The sequence below is a fragment of the Podarcis gaigeae genome, assembly GCF_964106915.1.
Source record: "Podarcis gaigeae genome assembly, chromosome: Z".
NCBI lineage: Eukaryota > Metazoa > Chordata > Lepidosauria > Squamata > Lacertidae > Podarcis > Podarcis gaigeae.
In genome coordinates, this window is record NC_139691.1 from 42,279,955 (window position 1) to 42,298,316 (window position 18,362).

Sequence of the window (18,362 nt, forward strand, 5' to 3'; positions counted from 1 at the left end):
CTGAAGCGTCTGTAACCTGAAGAGTCTGTAACCCGAGGTACCACTGTACACCACTTGGCTGTAAAAAAGAAAAAAAGCCTAAAAGCAGATTACAAAAGATAAAACAGTAAAATCAAGAAAAAATTACAACCCTGCTTTAAAATATAAAAAAGTTAAAATACTAAAACATTAAAATTACCTCAGCTTTCTGAGCACCTGGGTAGGCTTGTCTGAATAGGAATGTTTTTAGCAGGTGTCAAAAAGAGTACAGTGAATGCACCTGCTTGATATCAATAGGCAGGGACTTCCAAACTGTAGGCATTGCCACACTAGACAATTGAATCCTTACAAATGTGGAACAGTTATTATATGCCACCTGAAATAGTACCAATTTTGCTAATTGAAGTGGTTGAGTGGGCACTTGTAAGGTAAGGTGATCTTGTAGGTAAACTTTGCAGTGCTCTGGTTTTCAAATGATTTTCAGAACCCGAACATCTGAAGTGGCTTCCACTTGAGTGCAAGAAGCTCTTGCAACTAATCAGAAGCCGTGCCACGGTTGTCGAATGTTTCGGAAGTCTAACAGTCTTCCAGAACTGATTATGTTCGACAACCAAGGTTTGACTGTGTAAGAGTTGAAAGCACCATTATACAATGTAAGCTGATCCCCACAAAAAAGTCTTTTAAAATCAGCAAAGCTAATATTTAGACAGGGCAAACTTCACATTCTGCCCATTAGATTTGGAAATTTAATTAACAATTTCAGTTCTCTATAAAACAATAACATGGAGTTGCCATCTTTCTCTTTACAAAACTACCATTTGCTGAATTTTCTGATGTCAATAAATTCTGTTAGCAGCTTGTTATTAAGACTATCAAGACACTAATAAATATTCTGTTCTATCTTGCTATGCCATGAAATGCTTGGGGTTAAGAAACACCATCTACAAAACCTTTTCAAAATCAATAAACTGGATAAAAAAACAAAAAACAAAAACACTAGATAACAAACTAAAAGGAAGCCCATTTCCAATGAAGTCAGTGTTTATCTCTATTGGCATCTGTACTTTGATCCATAGACAATATACAAACTAAACCATGACACTGCATGTCTTAGCTGGAAAGCTATGAAGGTATACAGTGTTTGCAAATAAGGCACTTCTGGTAGTTAGCCAAGCAGAATTGTAGTTCCCGTGGCAGTTTGCCAGAGAGAGGCTGGCAGAGGATTTGTCTAGATGTGTGTGTGCCCATATTCTGTGTTGTGAAGAAACAGAGCCATGTTCAAGAGTGAAAATGATCCCTGGTAATTCCTACCTAAATATGAGGACTGGTGAAGCAGAGTGAGACTGAGGTGTCAATCGGTGCATTCACATCTCTTATCTGCTATGAAGTCACTAGATGACTTTTGGCAAGCTATCATCGCTCAGTTTTGGTCCTGCAAGTGCAATATGGAGAAAATAACACTGAGCTATTTTATAAGATTGTTGTAGGAAGTACACTAACATTTATGAAACACTCAACTGTCTGAAAGAGCTGTGCAAACTCTAAATGTGGTGATGCTTCCAACTGCAATTAAGTCAGCCGTTCATAGCTAAACTTAATTCTCTCCTCTTAGACAAAGATCACAAGACGATCTGGCTGGTAGCCAGATTCTTCACACAGATTTGTAGGCACAGATCATCCTCTAGAAAAAAATAACTTACTAGGGAAAATACACCCTTTGGGGCGCCTCAGGATCAATTTTTATGGTAGCCCAAATCTCAGTTGTATGGGTGTATGTATATATCTCAATTTTAACTCATGAGCCATTGCTGCAATCTGCTCCAATTGTATATTTTATCTTTATGAACGCTGTCATTATTGTGTTATGCGAGCTGGTCTTTGACCATAATAAATCTACATGGCTTTGTAATTTTGTCCAGGGCAGGGAGGGGGCGGGCAGGTGTTATTTGTTATCCTATTGTCAAGGCCAAGAATCCCAAAACTTGAGCTGAATTAGGTGAAGGGTAAGTAGCCGTCAGTTCCTCTGTCCTACAGTAGAAAGGCTTAGCCCATACCTAGTGAAACTGTAAACAATTTTATTCAAACATGTTTATAAAGCTGCCCTGAAGAGTTAAATGGGTTACAAATGTTTTAAACAGTGTTAAGTAGATAAAAAAATAAATAAGGATTGCTTCTACTGGAGTCTATAATACACACTAACAGCATATAGCAGTAGTTTTATACAATCTGAAAAACCCAGATTCTAAAGAATCAAGGCATTTCCCCTTTTCAGATTATATAGAGAAGTGACAAAAGAATAACACATGGAAAAGATTTTAACATTTTAAAGCAAAAAAACCCACAATTTATATTTTCAGCAAGTAAATTACCCGTATGTATTCCAGCCAGTGTGTACTCTCCACATTGGACAGCCATCGAGATTCATCAATTGTAGGGTAAACGATTTCCTTCAGTTTACGCAGTGATTCTCTCATTACATGGATGTTTGGAATTTCCAAGAAAACCAACTCCACGTTTGGGTAGGCACTTTCACTTTCATAGCCGCCACCTTTCGTCTGAAAATACATTTTAAGTAATTTAAATGTATCTTTAAGATTTAAGATTTCTTGAATGCCCACCAAGGAGAGAAAGCTAGCTGGCAAGCATGAAGGAAAGGGCTCTCTCAACAGTGGCCTCACACTTACAGAATTCTATTTCAAGGGAGATGTGCATGGCCCCTTCTTTATGGGCCTTTATTTACTTCTTTAAATATTTATGTACCACTATACCATAAAAAAGAAAAATACCAAAGAAGTTTTCAGCAATAATATATAAAATAAAAACCACATAAAAGATTAAAAACAGGTATCAAATACTCATTATGGAAATAAGTATTCTTAAATTGCCTGCATTGGCCTGGCAAAATAGAAAGGTATTGGTGGGATTTAAGAGAGATATCTGTTTCAAATTGGTTTTTCTTAAGATATTATGGTTATGCTGGCATAAACCAGGGCTGAAATAGCATTAAAATGTTTTAGTTAGCTCTAATGGTATTTTAATTTATTATTATTATTATTATTATTATTATTATTATTATTATTATTATTACTGCTATTATTGCTCATTCTTATGAATTATGATTGTTGTATTAATATTGGTATTCAAATTGTAAATGTATTTTTCATGTTTGTATCTTTGATCATGTATGTTGTATTTTATCTTTTATGGAAGATGCCCTGTGAGAGTTTAGTGCTAAAAGAGTGGCCTTAAAATATTTTAGATAAAAAAGGTAATTTCAACATTTTAAAATTTAAGTATTTCAGAGCGAAATTGAACTAAGTCATACTCAGAGTAGACCCACTTAAGTCCATTAATTTCAGTTGCCCTACTCCAAAGTGTGACTTGGCTGGATGTCACCCTGAATTTTAAATAAATGTATATGTTTTCCCCTTATGCTAGTTCTACCTTATTCGTATCTGCAACACTGTTTTGTCTAGCATCAAAGATGAAGAGCTTATGGGACTGAGCATTGGCATCCATAATCGTCTGCAAATATTTCTCATCTTCTTTGCATCGCTTGTCATTTGGGCCCACTAGAGGTTGGCTGCAACGTGTGATGGTGGCCTGGCTTTCAGGGTGGATCCAGGATAACACCTAGGTTAAGGGGAAAATATATATACACCAATGTATATGCAGTAGAAACAACTGCAGAAGTCATATTAGCAATGGATGTAACGTCATAAGAAGACAGAGAATAAAGGTACTGGTTCAAAAATCAAAAGACACACATATTTTTTTACATGGCCATCAAAACTAATAATACAGTTCAGCATGAAGTTTCCTGACAACAGCAAACCACCTTTGGAACTGATAGTACTTTCAAAAGTGTTTTTGCAATACAGTATAGCAACTGGGGGCTTGCCTGCTGTTTGATTCCACCTTCCCCAAGATACACACAATTCTCTCAAGGGAACTTAATGGCTAGGCACGGGCGCAGTGGTGTCACAAGGTGGGGGGGGGGTTCGCCCTGGGTGCCATGTCTGGAGGGGTGACATGAAGGGGTGCTTGCCCCATGGTGCAGTGGCGTGAGCGGCCATCGCGCAGCCGCATGTGGAAGATCCTCCGTTCGCGGCTGCACCGTCCGTACGGTGCTGGGGCCGTGGCAAATCACTATGTACAACACATGTGCGGTGTCACACGCATGCGCTGTACATAGCGGTTTGCCGCCAGCACCGCCTGAGCGCTGTACAAACAGCAGTAGGATCCCTCCATCACTGCTACAGCCGCAAGTGGAGGATCCCTCCATTGCCACTGCAGCCGCAAGCACAGAATCCTGACACCATCTGTACAGTACTCAGGTGGCGCCAGCGGCAAATCACTATGTACAACACATGCGCAGTGCCGCATGCATGCGCTGTATGTAGCGATGCTGCACATGCGCCCTACATAGCAATGCAACGTGTGTGCAGCTGGCAGTTTGCCCCACCCCGGGTGTTGGTTAGCCTTCAATTGTCCCTGCACGGGCGTAAGGGTAGCCTGGTCCCAAGTTATTTAAGGGTTTGTAAACAATCAACACTACCATGCACCTTATCCAGGAGCAGAGAGGCAGCCAATGGACCTACTTCAACTAAAGCATAGTATGTTGAATGATATACCTCACAGATGTATTTTGCACTAACTTCCAGACTAATCTTGAGGACAACCCCACAGAGTGAATTGCAATAATCAAGTCTTGAAGTTACCAGTGAATGGGACCATGGAGTGGATCATTAACCCCCTACAAACTTATTTCCCATACCATTACTGCTTATTGTCTAAACACAGAAGGACAATCTTCAGAAAATGGCTTTTTACAATAGGAATAATTTTGATTTCTGTTAGTCCCAATTCTGACATCAAATATTATTCCTCGCACAAGCTGCTGAAGTGCAGTCCAACTGATTTTTGAACCTATGAAGTAGATTTTATGCCATCTTCTCACCACATTTTGCACAGACAGAATATAAGTGCCTTTTTACACTTGGGTACCCAGCTTAGGACTGTTTCTTGTTTCCCTTTTTAGTTCACATATTCTTCCTTCCAATAGAGAATTGAGCAACTAGTTTTGGAGCTCTCAGATTAGGTGTCAAGCTGCATCATAACCCATACACCAGCAATTGTTTTCTAACTCAGGACTTTTACTTACTGGAACTCTGCCTTTTGCCCGAAATGCTGCTACTCTGGAGAGATCATCATCTTTTACACTAGCTGGCACAACAAGAACAGCAGGGTATGTGTCACAGAATTCATATGTGCTGTTGATTTTGGATATTTTCCAACTCTCGTTGGGTAAACCCTGCATGGAAGCAAAACAATGTTTTAAGAAGTTAAGGTTTACCCATCTGATTTCAGGGTCCCCCAAAATTAAACCTAAAATGTTTAATTTAAACCTAAAACATTTAATTAAACCTAAAACATTACAATTATATTGTAACTCATTTTTATTTTTATTTTACAAAGCTTCTGAAAGTTATAGAAAACCAGTATTAGTCCTGAATGCATGAATAGATCTTCATTCAAAGTCTGAATGGGGCAGAGCTCTGCTGCATCTCCACAAACTACTTGCTTGCTGCAGATGGACATATAATAGCTAAAGGGAATTTTAAACACAATCCTGGCATATTGGTTTGTTATGTAAAAGGAGGTGCCAGAATTTGCTTATTTTCCTCTTTCCTTTTTTGATCATGTAGCTGTACCTTCACCTTTACCTACTGTATATAGTAACTCACACTAAATGCATTAACAGACAGGCAATATGTAAATACAGTAAATAAGAACAAGGTGACATGCACTCCCCCCCCCCACTAACTGCTCTCGTGGCCAGGGCCTATAAGCATATAAAGGTGCACACAAATATTGATTCACAATTAGCAGGAGGAGTAAGCATGAGTCTACACACCTTGTGGCACACCACAGAGGACATGCAGTGTGAGGACATGCAGGAAGTGGCTGCATTACTGGATGTGGGGCATTAACATGTGTAGTTCCACTCTCTAGTCCAACTATTATGTCCAGGAAAACAATGGGGGAAATGGCATGGTTCTTAACTTTTCAGTGTCCATCTAGTATCAGCAATGTGCCGACAAATTTTTAAGTACTTGACTTAGTCTTTTAGATCTTCCACAAATGGATATTCAGGCAAAATAGAAAACAATGCAAATTATTTTTTTAAAGTGAAAATTGTCATTACCTACCTGCCTCTTGTATTCTGCCATTGGATCATAAACTTTCCAGCCATTAACAGGAAATTTCTCTTTATAGGTGAATGCAAAGAGTGGCTAAATGCAGCGAAACAAAAGCATACATTACTACTATTTAATTACACTATTTCTCTCTTCATTTCTTAAGAGTTCAGAAGAGCATTTTACACTGAGATTAAAACTCAGTAAAAACATTCTTCATAAATATCAACAATCTTAATTTCATCAACTCTGCCAAGTGCATGTGGCTAGCAACAATAGAGAACAATGAAACATTCACTTCCACACAATGGAGTATGCCTCCAGGGGTGAAACCAAACCACTGGAGAATCACAGTGCCTGCAGTGGCTATGATCTCTCCAAGGTGCAAGCCTGGGCAGTGTGTATGGAGGTCCTGGGCTGCCCAGATGACAAGGCCCCCCTCACAACCTCACTGATGTACTCCAGAGAAAAGCAGAGGAATACGTTTGGCACCAGTTTGGCTGTAGGTGTTGCTGGAAGGAGGCGTACAAGATGCCATCCAACCATCTTAGGGACTCCAGTCTGGATTTGTGTGGGGGTTACTCCTTTTAATTTTTTTCTCTCAAAGATGCCCCACAAGGTGGTGGGTATGGATTTAGACCCACCAAAATTAATGAACATGACAAAGTTAGGTCTATTAATTTCAACGGGTCTACTCTGAATAAAACTTATTTGAATACTGATGTAAGTTCCTTTAACTACACAACTAAGAAGAGTGAGAATCATAATGATTTTTTAAATTCTTAAGCACCACAAGACTATATTTAGATTCCTCCCACTATATAGTTTGAAGAATGAACCAATATCGAGGGTATAAAACTCCTAATTGTAATACTTACAAGCCCATGAGAAAGAGGAAATGCTCGGTTAATAAGGTTTTGAAAAATCTCCAGTCTATGTTCTTCCTGTTTATAGGCAAGCCGCAAGTTTCTCATATCCTGTGAAAAGATATCTTAAGGTTTGGTATGTTAAGTGAAAAATTACAGCAGTTACAAACATTATTCAAAATATTTTTTTGCACTGAATAGTGGTACTAAGGAACCTCCTCTTTTAATCCAGGTTTATCTGAAAATTAATAAAAACCTGTTCTAAACTTTAGGTCTTAGGACCAGTTACACCAGTGCATTCACAACAGCCATAAGAAATAATCAAGTAACAGCGTCTTATATATCTAAGATATATCACTGGGATTCCACAATGAAATTAAAGCACAATTTAAGTACACTTCTGCAAAATTAAACTGATACCTTGCAAACAATTTCTATTCCACAAGAGTTGTCTCCATGGCTCTGCACTCCAATCTTTTCAACTCTGGCCATCACTCCAAGAGGCACATCAAGAACAAAATGTGGATCCTGAAATTTGAAGAAAAAGTAAACACCACGTTTCTTTATTGCAGGTGTGAGGAAATATGTAATATTCTGTTTGAGATAAAAAATATACAATTATATTAGGTCATATAAAGCTGAAACAGTACTTTATGCTTAGTTTATACATGTGTCAGTTTCTGAAAAGGAAAGCACAGGAATAAGGTTGTAGCAGAAAGATGCATGACGTGCAATAAGAAAAAAGGGCTCACCCTCTCAACATTCTTGAAATACATTTTGAAATCTGTCACTGATAGTGTACCACTGATGGCTCCAATAAATGGGCAGATATACATGACGTCTTTAGCTGGAAAAAATAAGATACTTTATTAGTACTAAAAATCGAACTATAGGATTATTTTTATTATGTATGAACACAGGCAAAATACCTGATGCAAAAAACTTCTACTAATAAATGCCTTTTTGAGGCTGGAATTTACACATGGAATGAACTGAGTTTATACAGCCAATTATTTCAGTTTTTTTAAAATAATGCCTATTTCAAAGCACTTCAAAAGTAGGCATTTTCATAACTGAAAAAATAAAAATAAACAAAAGCCTAGCAAGTTATGGGTCACCTGTAAAATACTTGATGATTACAAAAAATAAGAATACCATCTAGGACATTAAAAATGCTTTTAAGGACACAATGTTTTATTTTAAGTTGATAGTTTTGTACAGTCATCTACATTTTCAGTAATAAACACCACTGCACAATCCTACTTTGAGGGTGCCTTACAGTGCAATCCTGAATAGGTATACTCAGAAGGCTTCTGATTGCAATGGAACTTACTCCCACTTAAGAAAATACTGAATTGCAGTCCCACTGTCTGCCATAGTGTGCATACCTCTCTACTAATATCTTCAGAATCCAGAACTTTGGAAGCTAAAATCAGAACTACAGTGGTACCTCAGGTGACAGACACTTCAGGTTACATGTTTTCGGGTTGCGCACCGCGCCAAACCCGGAAGTACCGGAACAGGTTACTTCCGGGTTTCGGCACTCGCGCATGCACAGAAACGCTAAATCGCACTTTGTGCCATGTGCAGAAGCGCCAAATTGCAACTCGCATGTACGCAGACGCGGCGCTGCAGGTTGTGAACGCTGCGGGTTGCAAACATGCCTCCTGCACGGATCACGTTTTGTAACCTGGGGTTCCACTGTAGAAGGCATATTTATGGCGGTAGCAGAGAAGAACTGGGTACACTGTGGACAAACAATGTCATAAATTTCAAAATGGCCAACACATAAGCTTGGCAAATCAAACATGACATTTAACAGAACCTTTATAACTACATCTCATTCACTGAAAGCCAAACTTATGGCAACTGAGGGAACCATTCTATTCCTCCCAACAATAACAATGACATTTAGAAGCAGATCTGAAAGTTCTGTGAATTAGTCACATGGAAGAACTTATCTTGCAGGCAAATGAGCAGACATCAAATCTGGCTTTCCACTTCACAGCCCAGATACAGATTCAAGACAGCACCTTATGAATAAAATATGACCTAACAATTTCATTTTGCACTAAGGCAATACCGAGAGTTATGCTAAAAAGGTTCTGTGATACATGGTGGCAAAACATACGATTACGCACTCTCCGCTCCCCCTAGCAGTGAGAAGTCCAGGGTCAAAGCCGAGGTTTAGTTTTCTTTGGGTGAGCCCAGCCACCACAGTTTTATTGTTTTCATAATATTTACTTTATTTTCGGATCCCTTTCTCTTCAGCCAGGCCAGAACGGCAGAAGGTTGGAGGACACAGAGGCACAGATTACATCATCCCTCCTCCACCAGCCCACTTCGTAAAAGGCATTCCCCACCCCCATCTTGCTGCAAGGTTAGCAACCTGCGCTTCATGTTGGAAATGATGGAGAAAGAATCTTCTGTTGCCAGCGTGAAAATTCAGGCTAAGAAAAAACATTGCAACTAATAACTTTTGTGGGCTTATCTACACGGCAGGTAAGATATTCTTGGAAGCAAGCAAGCAGAAATATGGGCATGCATTGATTCTACACCAGAGTCCCTAAATTGCATCCAAGGCTGCTTCCATGTACTCTCTGCCTTATAAGTCTCTAAAGCCAAGACCTGTCAAATGTTCCCCCTCTAAATATGTCACTTTTAAGTACTGAAATCCTTGGCAGCCTGTAAGATAGGTATCTAAAGGACTGCTTTCTCTAAACAAAACCTGCACATCAATTAAGTTCTACCTTAGAGATCCTTCTGTGAGAGCCTCTGCCTTCAAATGCTAGACAGAAGGCTATCAAAATGAGTGTTTTCCCACAAGTAGTTCCCAAAGTATTGAACTCCATTCCCAGCTATGTTTGCCTGCAATCTTCTCTGTTGCTTTACTGTTCCTTGCTTTTTATTATATTTTATTCTAATTTTTCTATTGCTTTGGGACTAGTTTGGAGGGTAAAATACTTTAAATCAAATAAATAATGTACAGAGTGCTGTGAGCATTCAGAGCAAATCACATACTCACACATATACCCCTACTGCACATGGGGGAGAAGATACAGTGGTCTGAGTATGATCATGAACATAATGTCAAGTTATGGTTTGTATTAAAAGTGAAGGAGCAAATTGCAATGAAATTAATGAAGGGAGGTAGGCAGCATGGAAGCCTGAGGCATCTTGCTTCGATAGTTTATAAAGTTTATAGGATCATGAAAATTATGTGTGAACCAATCCAATCCTTAGGAACACTCCAAACTTTTATTCCAAAGAAGGGGAGTGTTGAGGGGGAGAATATGTTGTATGCCATCCAATCTAGACCACTAGCATTCTACTCCAAAGGGCTGTGATATTATCACAATGGAAAAAATAAAACTTGACGAAAAAGCACTTGAAGCTGCATAGAAAAATTGAGTACCCAAGTACTTGGCACATCAGTCTCACAGCTACTAATTTCTGAGCTAATTTATAGTTTATTAAAATTATTCTCAGATATGCTTGCCTTTTGTGCTTAGCATCTCCTATGGCCTAACTCAGGTATAAAGGCCGAAATAAATAAATAAATTGTCCAGTAGCACCTTAGAGACCAACTAAGTTTGTTCTGGGTATAAACTTTCGTGTGCATGCACACTTCTTCAGATACCAGGTATAAAGGATTAAGGATCCAGAATAAAAACTGATCAGTGTAATAATTCTGAAATATATAAAACCAAATGAGCAGCTTTCATTTTGTGTTTGGCCACAAACAACAATGTTCTCAGCCACTCAGTACTCCACTTACCAATAGCTTTAATTGATTCTCCAGGAAAAAGTGGAGCCTCTTCCATCTGGGCGAGCTTGTTTCCATCCCTCAGTGCCTGGCAGAAATCCAATGCTAAATGTAAATCTTACATTCCATCTGCACAGCTTAAACATCAACAACAACCACAAGGTGCTTTTGCTAGGAGGTTACCGTAGCAATACAAAAGATAGCGATTTCTTCTCAAAGCAGAGTTCTTTAACGCTACGGGCTGGTGTGAATGTACACATAATTGAAGTTAAAGAAATCAGGGGTGAATTATGCTCCTTCCCCCATCCCTTCCAACTTGGATGCAAAATCCCCCTCTCCTTTGCTGAAATGTGGTGTTTCATCAACAACTGCTAATCAACGTAACCAGTTTTCATCTAGCCAGGGTCTGAAAACAGCTTGGAGGCCTGTTTAATCAGGAACCCTGGTAAAGACTTAAGTATGGTTACTATTGCTGCAAAAGTGATGGGAGAGGGTGAAATTAGTTCCCAAGATGCAAAAGGTAGAGAGGGAGAGGGAGATACACTGTGGTCTGTCCCTGATCTCTTAACCATGGATTAAGAGAATCTGCTCAGATTTTATGCAGCATTACTGGATTTACAGAATAAACAGTGTCAATATTTACAATATGGATTAGTAGCAAAGCATTCACACAAAGGTAAGACCAACTACACAAAGGTAAGACCAACTATTCCAATTAGCACATACAAGACACACAAAGATTCGGCAAATATTGTAAGTTGTTGGGTATTTTGACATACAGCTCCCAGAGTATTTTGCAGTATTATTTTTTATACATATGGCTGATCAAATGTTTTCAAAGTTTTTCTCTCTCACTTTTTAGCTACTCAATGCTTTTTAAGTTTGTTTTTCATATCCTGCCCTATGTCATATTTTCCCCCTGCTAATGGAGGCTCACAGGCCCCAGAATCCCTCCCAAAATTAAGCAAGGAATGATAAATCATTTAGCTAAAATTTTACATAAGAAAAGCAAATATTAAGTTGCAATAACTAGATATTGCACTTTCATAATACATTTTTTAAATGTACACAACAGGTATGCAGTATGTAAATATACATATTTGTATGTAATGTGAGTGACCATTTACTCCATTAGCAATGCCAGCTAACTTTATTATGGAAACTAACTGCAAGAGAAGGTCTGATAAACAGACTACATATCTGGTCCATAGATCACTATCTAGAGAATAAAGTATTCCCCAGAAAGAAAAACAGATTGACTAGCTATACAGAACTGAAGCACATCAGATAACTCTGGAAGCTTTAATAAAGAAATATTTTACTGAACATTTGTTATAGTCCATTTTATTTTCTGCAGTTTGATGGTGCAGCCTACTTTTATTCTCCATTTTTAAAACACTCCACAGCTTTGCCCTGCCACAGCTCTTGCTGAACAGAGCTGATTGAGCTGTTCAGCTTTTTGCTCTGCTTGCTTAAAATCATGCTTCATGACCACAGCAGTATTTACTGAACCGAGGATAGCGGGAGAGAGCCGTTCAAGTGGCCTCAGGAGTCAGTTCAAGGAACAATGGATGGTATCACCACAGTGGCAGTCCTCTGGGCAAAGGAGGATTTCCTTCAGCTCAGAGGCCTCAAGTGTCCCTTTTGCAAGCACCGAAAGCATTCCAAATTAATCTCTAGCCATCCCCCACTGAAAACCAATCAGCATTTTGATGAAATACCAGTTGTGCACATGTAGGTCTGACTAAGGCATTTGCAAGAACTGAAGATTCAGTAAGTCAGATTATGAACAATTTTTCACCACATAAAACCACTGTGCCATAATAAGCAGATCGCCCAAATGGCTTGATGTTTTAATCAAACTACACATGATGCAATAACTCTATGTCCATACTTTAGATCATGCTCATAGCTTGAGTTCACCCCTGACTGGAACTATTTTGGGGAAGAAATATAGCGTGGACTATTCATGCCCAGATATTTTTTGAGATCACAATGTATTTCCTTGTAAGGTTCAGAATAAAATTTGCAACATTTTAAGTTCTGGTATGTACAAACATCCGGTCAATTTAAAAATAAATGCTCGCAGAGGTCCACCACAACTTCTGCTGCATTTCTGATTTACAAGTCAGGATTAATACTGCAATCCTTCCAACAGTTGCCTTCCCATATGTACAAATGATGTTCACAGAACTAGTGTTTGTTTCTGTGCAATACTGCTCTAGCAGAAGTGTGGTGGAATTATTTTTTTTAAAGCAATTGGCCAATTTATCACTTGACATTAACAGATTTTGATGTGAAATACTAATATGACATCTGGCATACTATGATTTATACTCCTTATCCTACATACAATATTAACTGGTGTAATTAACTTACTGATTCATTAACTGCATATTTAAAATGTAGACTTTAATAAGTTTTTAATTACAAACACTCACCACTAAATCATATTCAGTTCCACTGGTCTTGTAAATTTTGTGCCTCACTTCACTCACAGAATTCATTTAAGATTTGTTTCAAAATAACATATTATTCCAAGTCCAATAATTTGTATTTTTTTTGTCATTCTGATGTTTGTTGTACCATGGATCCATCTCTGTATGGACATGTATTAGTTTTTTATATGTTTTATTTATTTAAATGGTATAAATCAATAAAATCATATAATAATTGAAAATCATAAAATGTCACCTATATTGATATTGTAATATTTTAAGCAGCACCTTAATGGTTAAAGGGTAACTCCCTAAACTATTTTTAGTCAACGCTATTTATTTGATATAAAATTTCTTTTTGTGAACTTGAACAATACTCAACTATATATAAATTTATACAATCAATCAATCAATCAATCAATGTTTGGACTTAATGACTAAGATGCAAGTAACTGCTTAATCAGATCTTCATGGCCAAGGGGATTTTGACCTTGATTTAAGGGGAAGAGCCATAGCTCAGTGGTAGAGCATCTGCTTTGCATACAGAAGGTGCCAGGTTCAATCCCCAGCAACTCCAGGTAAGGCAAGGCTAGGCAAGGCAAGGCAAGGAGAGCTGCTGCCAGTCATTGTAGACAATGCTGAGCCAGATGGAGCAATGGTCTGACTCCATATAAGGAAGCTTCCTATTTTCTTGAACAGTAGCCCTCCCCACCTCCCCTTGGCAAACTGCTTTTGCAATCAGAGGGACTTCAAGAAGCAAAACGTGGCAAGAAAGGAAGAGGGTTCCAGCTCTTTCAATTATAAAAAGAGTCAAAAGTTTCTCTGCAAATGTCCAAGCTGTTACACATACTCTTGGCTAATATATTGAAATAAGGAGTGCTTCGTTTTACTCCTATCTGAATTTACCATTCTTGTCTACACTGAAGTAGTTGCACATTAATAGGTTACTTAAAAAGCATTCAGAAATTGTGACTTCCCACTCTTGCCTACTTTCACAACAGCTGGAAAGCACAGGGATGCAGTGAACCCACAGCCCACACTGTCAAGCTGCTGTTGCCAAGTGCAATGAGAAGAAGGAAGGAGTCCTCTGGAGAGCAGATGTTGCACAGCTGCAATGGTCGCAAACCTATGCCATCACTGGACTGTGCTTGTTACTGAAAGCTACTGGACAACAGCAGAGCTCACCTTTATCCCTCACTTGCAACTTGAGAGAAAATGGCCTTCCTTCTGAATGTGCCTTAAATGCTAAATGTCTTGTGACCATCCCTGTCAGGCATTCAATGGGCTAAGTATCAATCTTACTCTGACTCCTAGTGTGGACCTTACACATGTTCCTATTGTGAGTCACCTACACTGGGAGAGGGGGGGCAGCAGCGTAGCTGGCCACCCAGACACCCAGGGTGATGTGTGCGCCCTTCACCTGGGGGCGGGGCAAGCAGGAGCAGGGCACACTGCACCTCACCTCACTGTAGAGCAGCTGAGGGAGAGGCAGCAGGTCGAAGCAAGACCACACTGCCGTTATGGGCAGCATGGACCTTGCACACAGTTCTCCCGGCACCTCAATCTCAGTCGCCTTACAGCTGAGGGGGAGGTGGTGGGCAGATGCAACCCCGATGCTGCCATTTCAGGCAGTGCGGAGCCTGCGGGCACCCAAGCCAATGCATTACTTCCAGAAGAGATGCATGGCTGAGGCGCACTGAAGGCCCTGCAGTAAGTGCCGCCTCCCACAGTGTGGTGCCCAGTGCCCCCCACCCCCCTAGCTACACCTCTGAGGTGAGGGAAATATGGCCTAGGTCAACAGGTGCCAAATACAGATGGGAGCAGGACCCTAGGTTACCAATCCAAAGCCTGGTGCAATGGGGCATGTCTGCAATGGTCTTTAAATATGTGCTTTTTACAAGGAGCAGCCTGCATTGATCACTTGGAATGACTGTGTTTTGCATACCACTGGAAGTGATACGCCTATGGCCTCACTTCTAGTACATTTTAAAAGTAATCAAAGGAACTGTACATATTTACCAATGCTTATGGGAAAAACCATAGATATAATCTGCTATGTGCCTCAAGACAATGGCACTGCTCTAAACTACCCACTAGCTTCAATGGACATTTAGCTATGAGTATGTGTTATACATCCTCAATTCAAACGAGAGAGCTTCAGAGAAGTATTCATTTTCACAAGTGGGGGAGGATTTAGGGGAGTGTGTGACTGATTCACCTGCACTGCGCACCAAACCAAGAGGGCACTGCAATGGAAGGTGAGAGATGGGGGGCACCAAACTGTGTCATCGCAAAGGGTGCTGCTGAAATTTTAAAGCCCAAAGTCCACCACTGTTCACAAGCACTGAAAAACAGTTTTTAAACTATTCTCGAACTTCTGAAGAGTAGGTAACAAAAATGAGAATTTTCACAACTCCAACATTCACAGTGACATTCTATAGAGTTAGTGAACAAAAGATGAGTAAAACTTGCCACCTGATCAACTTCTGCGTCAGAAGGATAGCCATTGTGTCCATCCTGAATCTCCTGAATAGCATGATGCAGCAGTGGGCAAGCAGAAGTAAGAGAAAAAACATGCACATAACAGGTGAAAGGAGAGAATTTTAAAAACAGAGACAGTAGATACTCCAAAAGAAATGTATTTGGTAAGCTTTTTCATTCCTTGCAAAAATCAAATAGGTCAAGCAGAGACTTTAGCACCTATTAGATCCAGTCGTGGTTTGTTTTTTTAAATATTGGGATGATCTGGAATATGAACATTCCTGTTCCTCCAAACCTAAGTCCAGATACCAAAGAACACAAAGTATGTACTGTCTTTTCTTTTCTTTTTTTGAAACAAGCAATCTTTAAAATAGCAAAGACAAAATGCAGAGTATAAAGTAGGCCACATGCTTGACATAAAAGAAGGAATTGATTATAGACCAATGAGAGAATCCATGCAGTTATTTAAAGATAAAACAATTAAATATTTGTATCCTCAATAGAGATATTAAGACAGTTGAAGTAATGCTAAGAACTTAATGGCCCCATCTGCAGATCTGCCCATTACCACAAACCCTGATACTATGTTGTTATTGCTGCTGGATATGCCAGCAAGACACTTCAGAATCAGGTTTAACCATTTCTGATCATTTGTTTCTTAAGATTTTGTTGCATGAAATATTTTTCCACACACCAGCTGGATCAGCAAGAACATAATTCGTCAAAATATATAAAGGTCCATTTCTTTGCATTTCTTCCTTCTCCAGACAAAACTTTAAGGAGGTGCTTTCTGAAGTATCTGCATTTCAGAAACTTCACTGGAGACCATGATATTTTTACAACATTTGCTTTGTATAGAGACAGCTGGTTAACAGCTTCCTTTATGAGATTGCTTTTAAGCCCAGGTGAGTTCCAGGTCACAACTGTTGAATTGGAGGAATTATTATTTGAATAGGCAACATCTTGTGTTCAAACCTCAAAAGCTGAATTTAATGCAGCTCTATAAATTAGGCCCCAAAAGTTACTAGCCTACAAATTTTTTACTTGCCTCCTTTTTAGTCATAAAAAAGACAGATATGGACAGAGCACTCAATCTCTCCTTTGCCAGCCCTACTCACAAGTAAAAACCAGGCTAGTAGTAAAAAGGCTGTAAACTGGAATGCAGCAGGCTGGTGTAGGAGGCATTCTGCTTGGTTTCTATGCTGACTGAGCAGGAAGAGACTTTGTGTTCTGTATGTTCAACACAGAAACACAGCAGACTGGGGGGGGGGGGGACGACGGAGTCAAGCTTGCATGCTTGATTTTTATGCTGGCTTCATCCCCTTGTGTTTCCAGCAGAAGAGTGCAGCAGCCTGGTAATAAAGACATGAATCACTGCCCCTTCACCACAGGCCAATACTGTTTCTGATTCTGACATATCCAGCAAAAAATAAAAAATAAAAATACAGTGGGCTAGCAGAGGAGAGATGGGTCAGTCTGCCCTTCCTCTGTCAGCATGATTGGTTTCTGTACTGACTATGGAGTAGCAGCCAGAATGCAAGCAGAACAAGCTGGCAAAGGAGGAACAGAATGATCTCCACCAGCAGCAGCAGCAGCCCACCTACACGGAATCCCATAAGCTTTCTCACATGTGCGAACATGGCCTGAGCTCAGCAAGGCGGCACCTTGCTGGGCCAAGTTTTGAAGCAACTGCGTAAGTTCTACAATACTCTTTTTTAATAATTCCTATTAAACCACAAAATAATGTTCAGTTGACCTAAAATATGCTAGTAGCTAAACTTTCAAATAATTAAGATTTGCAACATTTTTATAATTTCCATTTATAAAGAGAAGAACGATACTTTGAAGCAAATTTTCCCCACATCAGGAATATTGCTGAAGAATACAGATGCACTTGCATCGTACTGCAGGAAGAATTATGGCAGCCCCATATATTATTATTTTTTAGTTTTGAACAAGAAGATGCAGATGCAAAGATCAGGAAGAGAAGGCTAAAGCAATGCAATCTGGAAAAGAACTACCAAAAAGCTTAGCAAGAAAAAAATTACACATAATTTTAACTGTAACCATTTTTACCTTGTCCTTAGATTTATGTGTATCACTATTCAATAGATAATAGTCTGATGAAATTATACGTAAGCATTCTGGGAGTCTAGAGAGCAGGATAAAAAATGCTGTATTTTAAGCCTTTTTTGTAAAAGGCAGGTAGTAACCCACTGTTCCTCTTTTTGAGGAGCAGCCTAAATCAAGATTTACCTTCTACTTCCTCTCATTCTATGACTGGATAGTGGCTGGAGGGAAACTAAAGTTATGCCCCAGATGCTTCATTGGCCTCTAACATTCTATTGTCCTTTGAAAGCATCACCAACATCCAAAGAATGTGCCTCTTCCAAACAAAACAATACAGAAGAGGGATGCCAGGACCAGCAAGAAAATGAGACTAGGATTTCAATGGAAGCAGACCTATGCTATGCTAGCCTTCCAAATAAGTCCTCAAAGGTTGCTAGATCAGGAATATTAGCTCTTTATGGCACACTAGTGTATAGAAATGGGTGGGGAAGCCAACTGCATCAGTTTTAAACAGCCAGCCTGCCAGTTCCCCTGGAAATTATTTTCACCCACCACTGGAGAC

The 18,362-nt window shown here is 39.4% G+C and overlaps 1 protein-coding gene across 5 annotated transcripts in view; it reads right to left on the reverse strand.

Moving 5' to 3' along the window:
* The window catches only part of MTMR1 (myotubularin related protein 1), a 55,118-nt gene that overhangs the window by 27,673 nt on the left and 9,083 nt on the right, over positions 1-18,362 (reverse strand). For 2 of the 5 annotated variants that reach the window (XM_083722877.1, XM_083722875.1), the window contains 9 exons: positions 15,725-15,775; positions 10,824-10,899; positions 7,798-7,892; positions 7,466-7,573; positions 7,058-7,156; positions 6,192-6,275; positions 5,144-5,293; positions 3,424-3,612; positions 2,349-2,534 (listed from right to left, as the gene is read on the reverse strand). In XM_083722877.1, coding sequence (XP_083579003.1) covers positions 2,349-2,534; positions 3,424-3,612; positions 5,144-5,293; positions 6,192-6,275; positions 7,058-7,156; positions 7,466-7,573; positions 7,798-7,892; positions 10,824-10,899; positions 15,725-15,775 — 1,038 coding nt within the window. Of the gene's footprint in view, positions 1-2,348; positions 2,535-3,423; positions 3,613-5,143; positions 5,294-6,191; positions 6,276-7,057; positions 7,157-7,465; positions 7,574-7,797; positions 7,893-10,823; positions 10,900-15,721; positions 15,776-18,362 lie in introns of all 5 variants that reach the window. The other 3 variants (XM_083722879.1, XM_083722878.1, XM_083722876.1) reach the window with 2 other exon arrangements.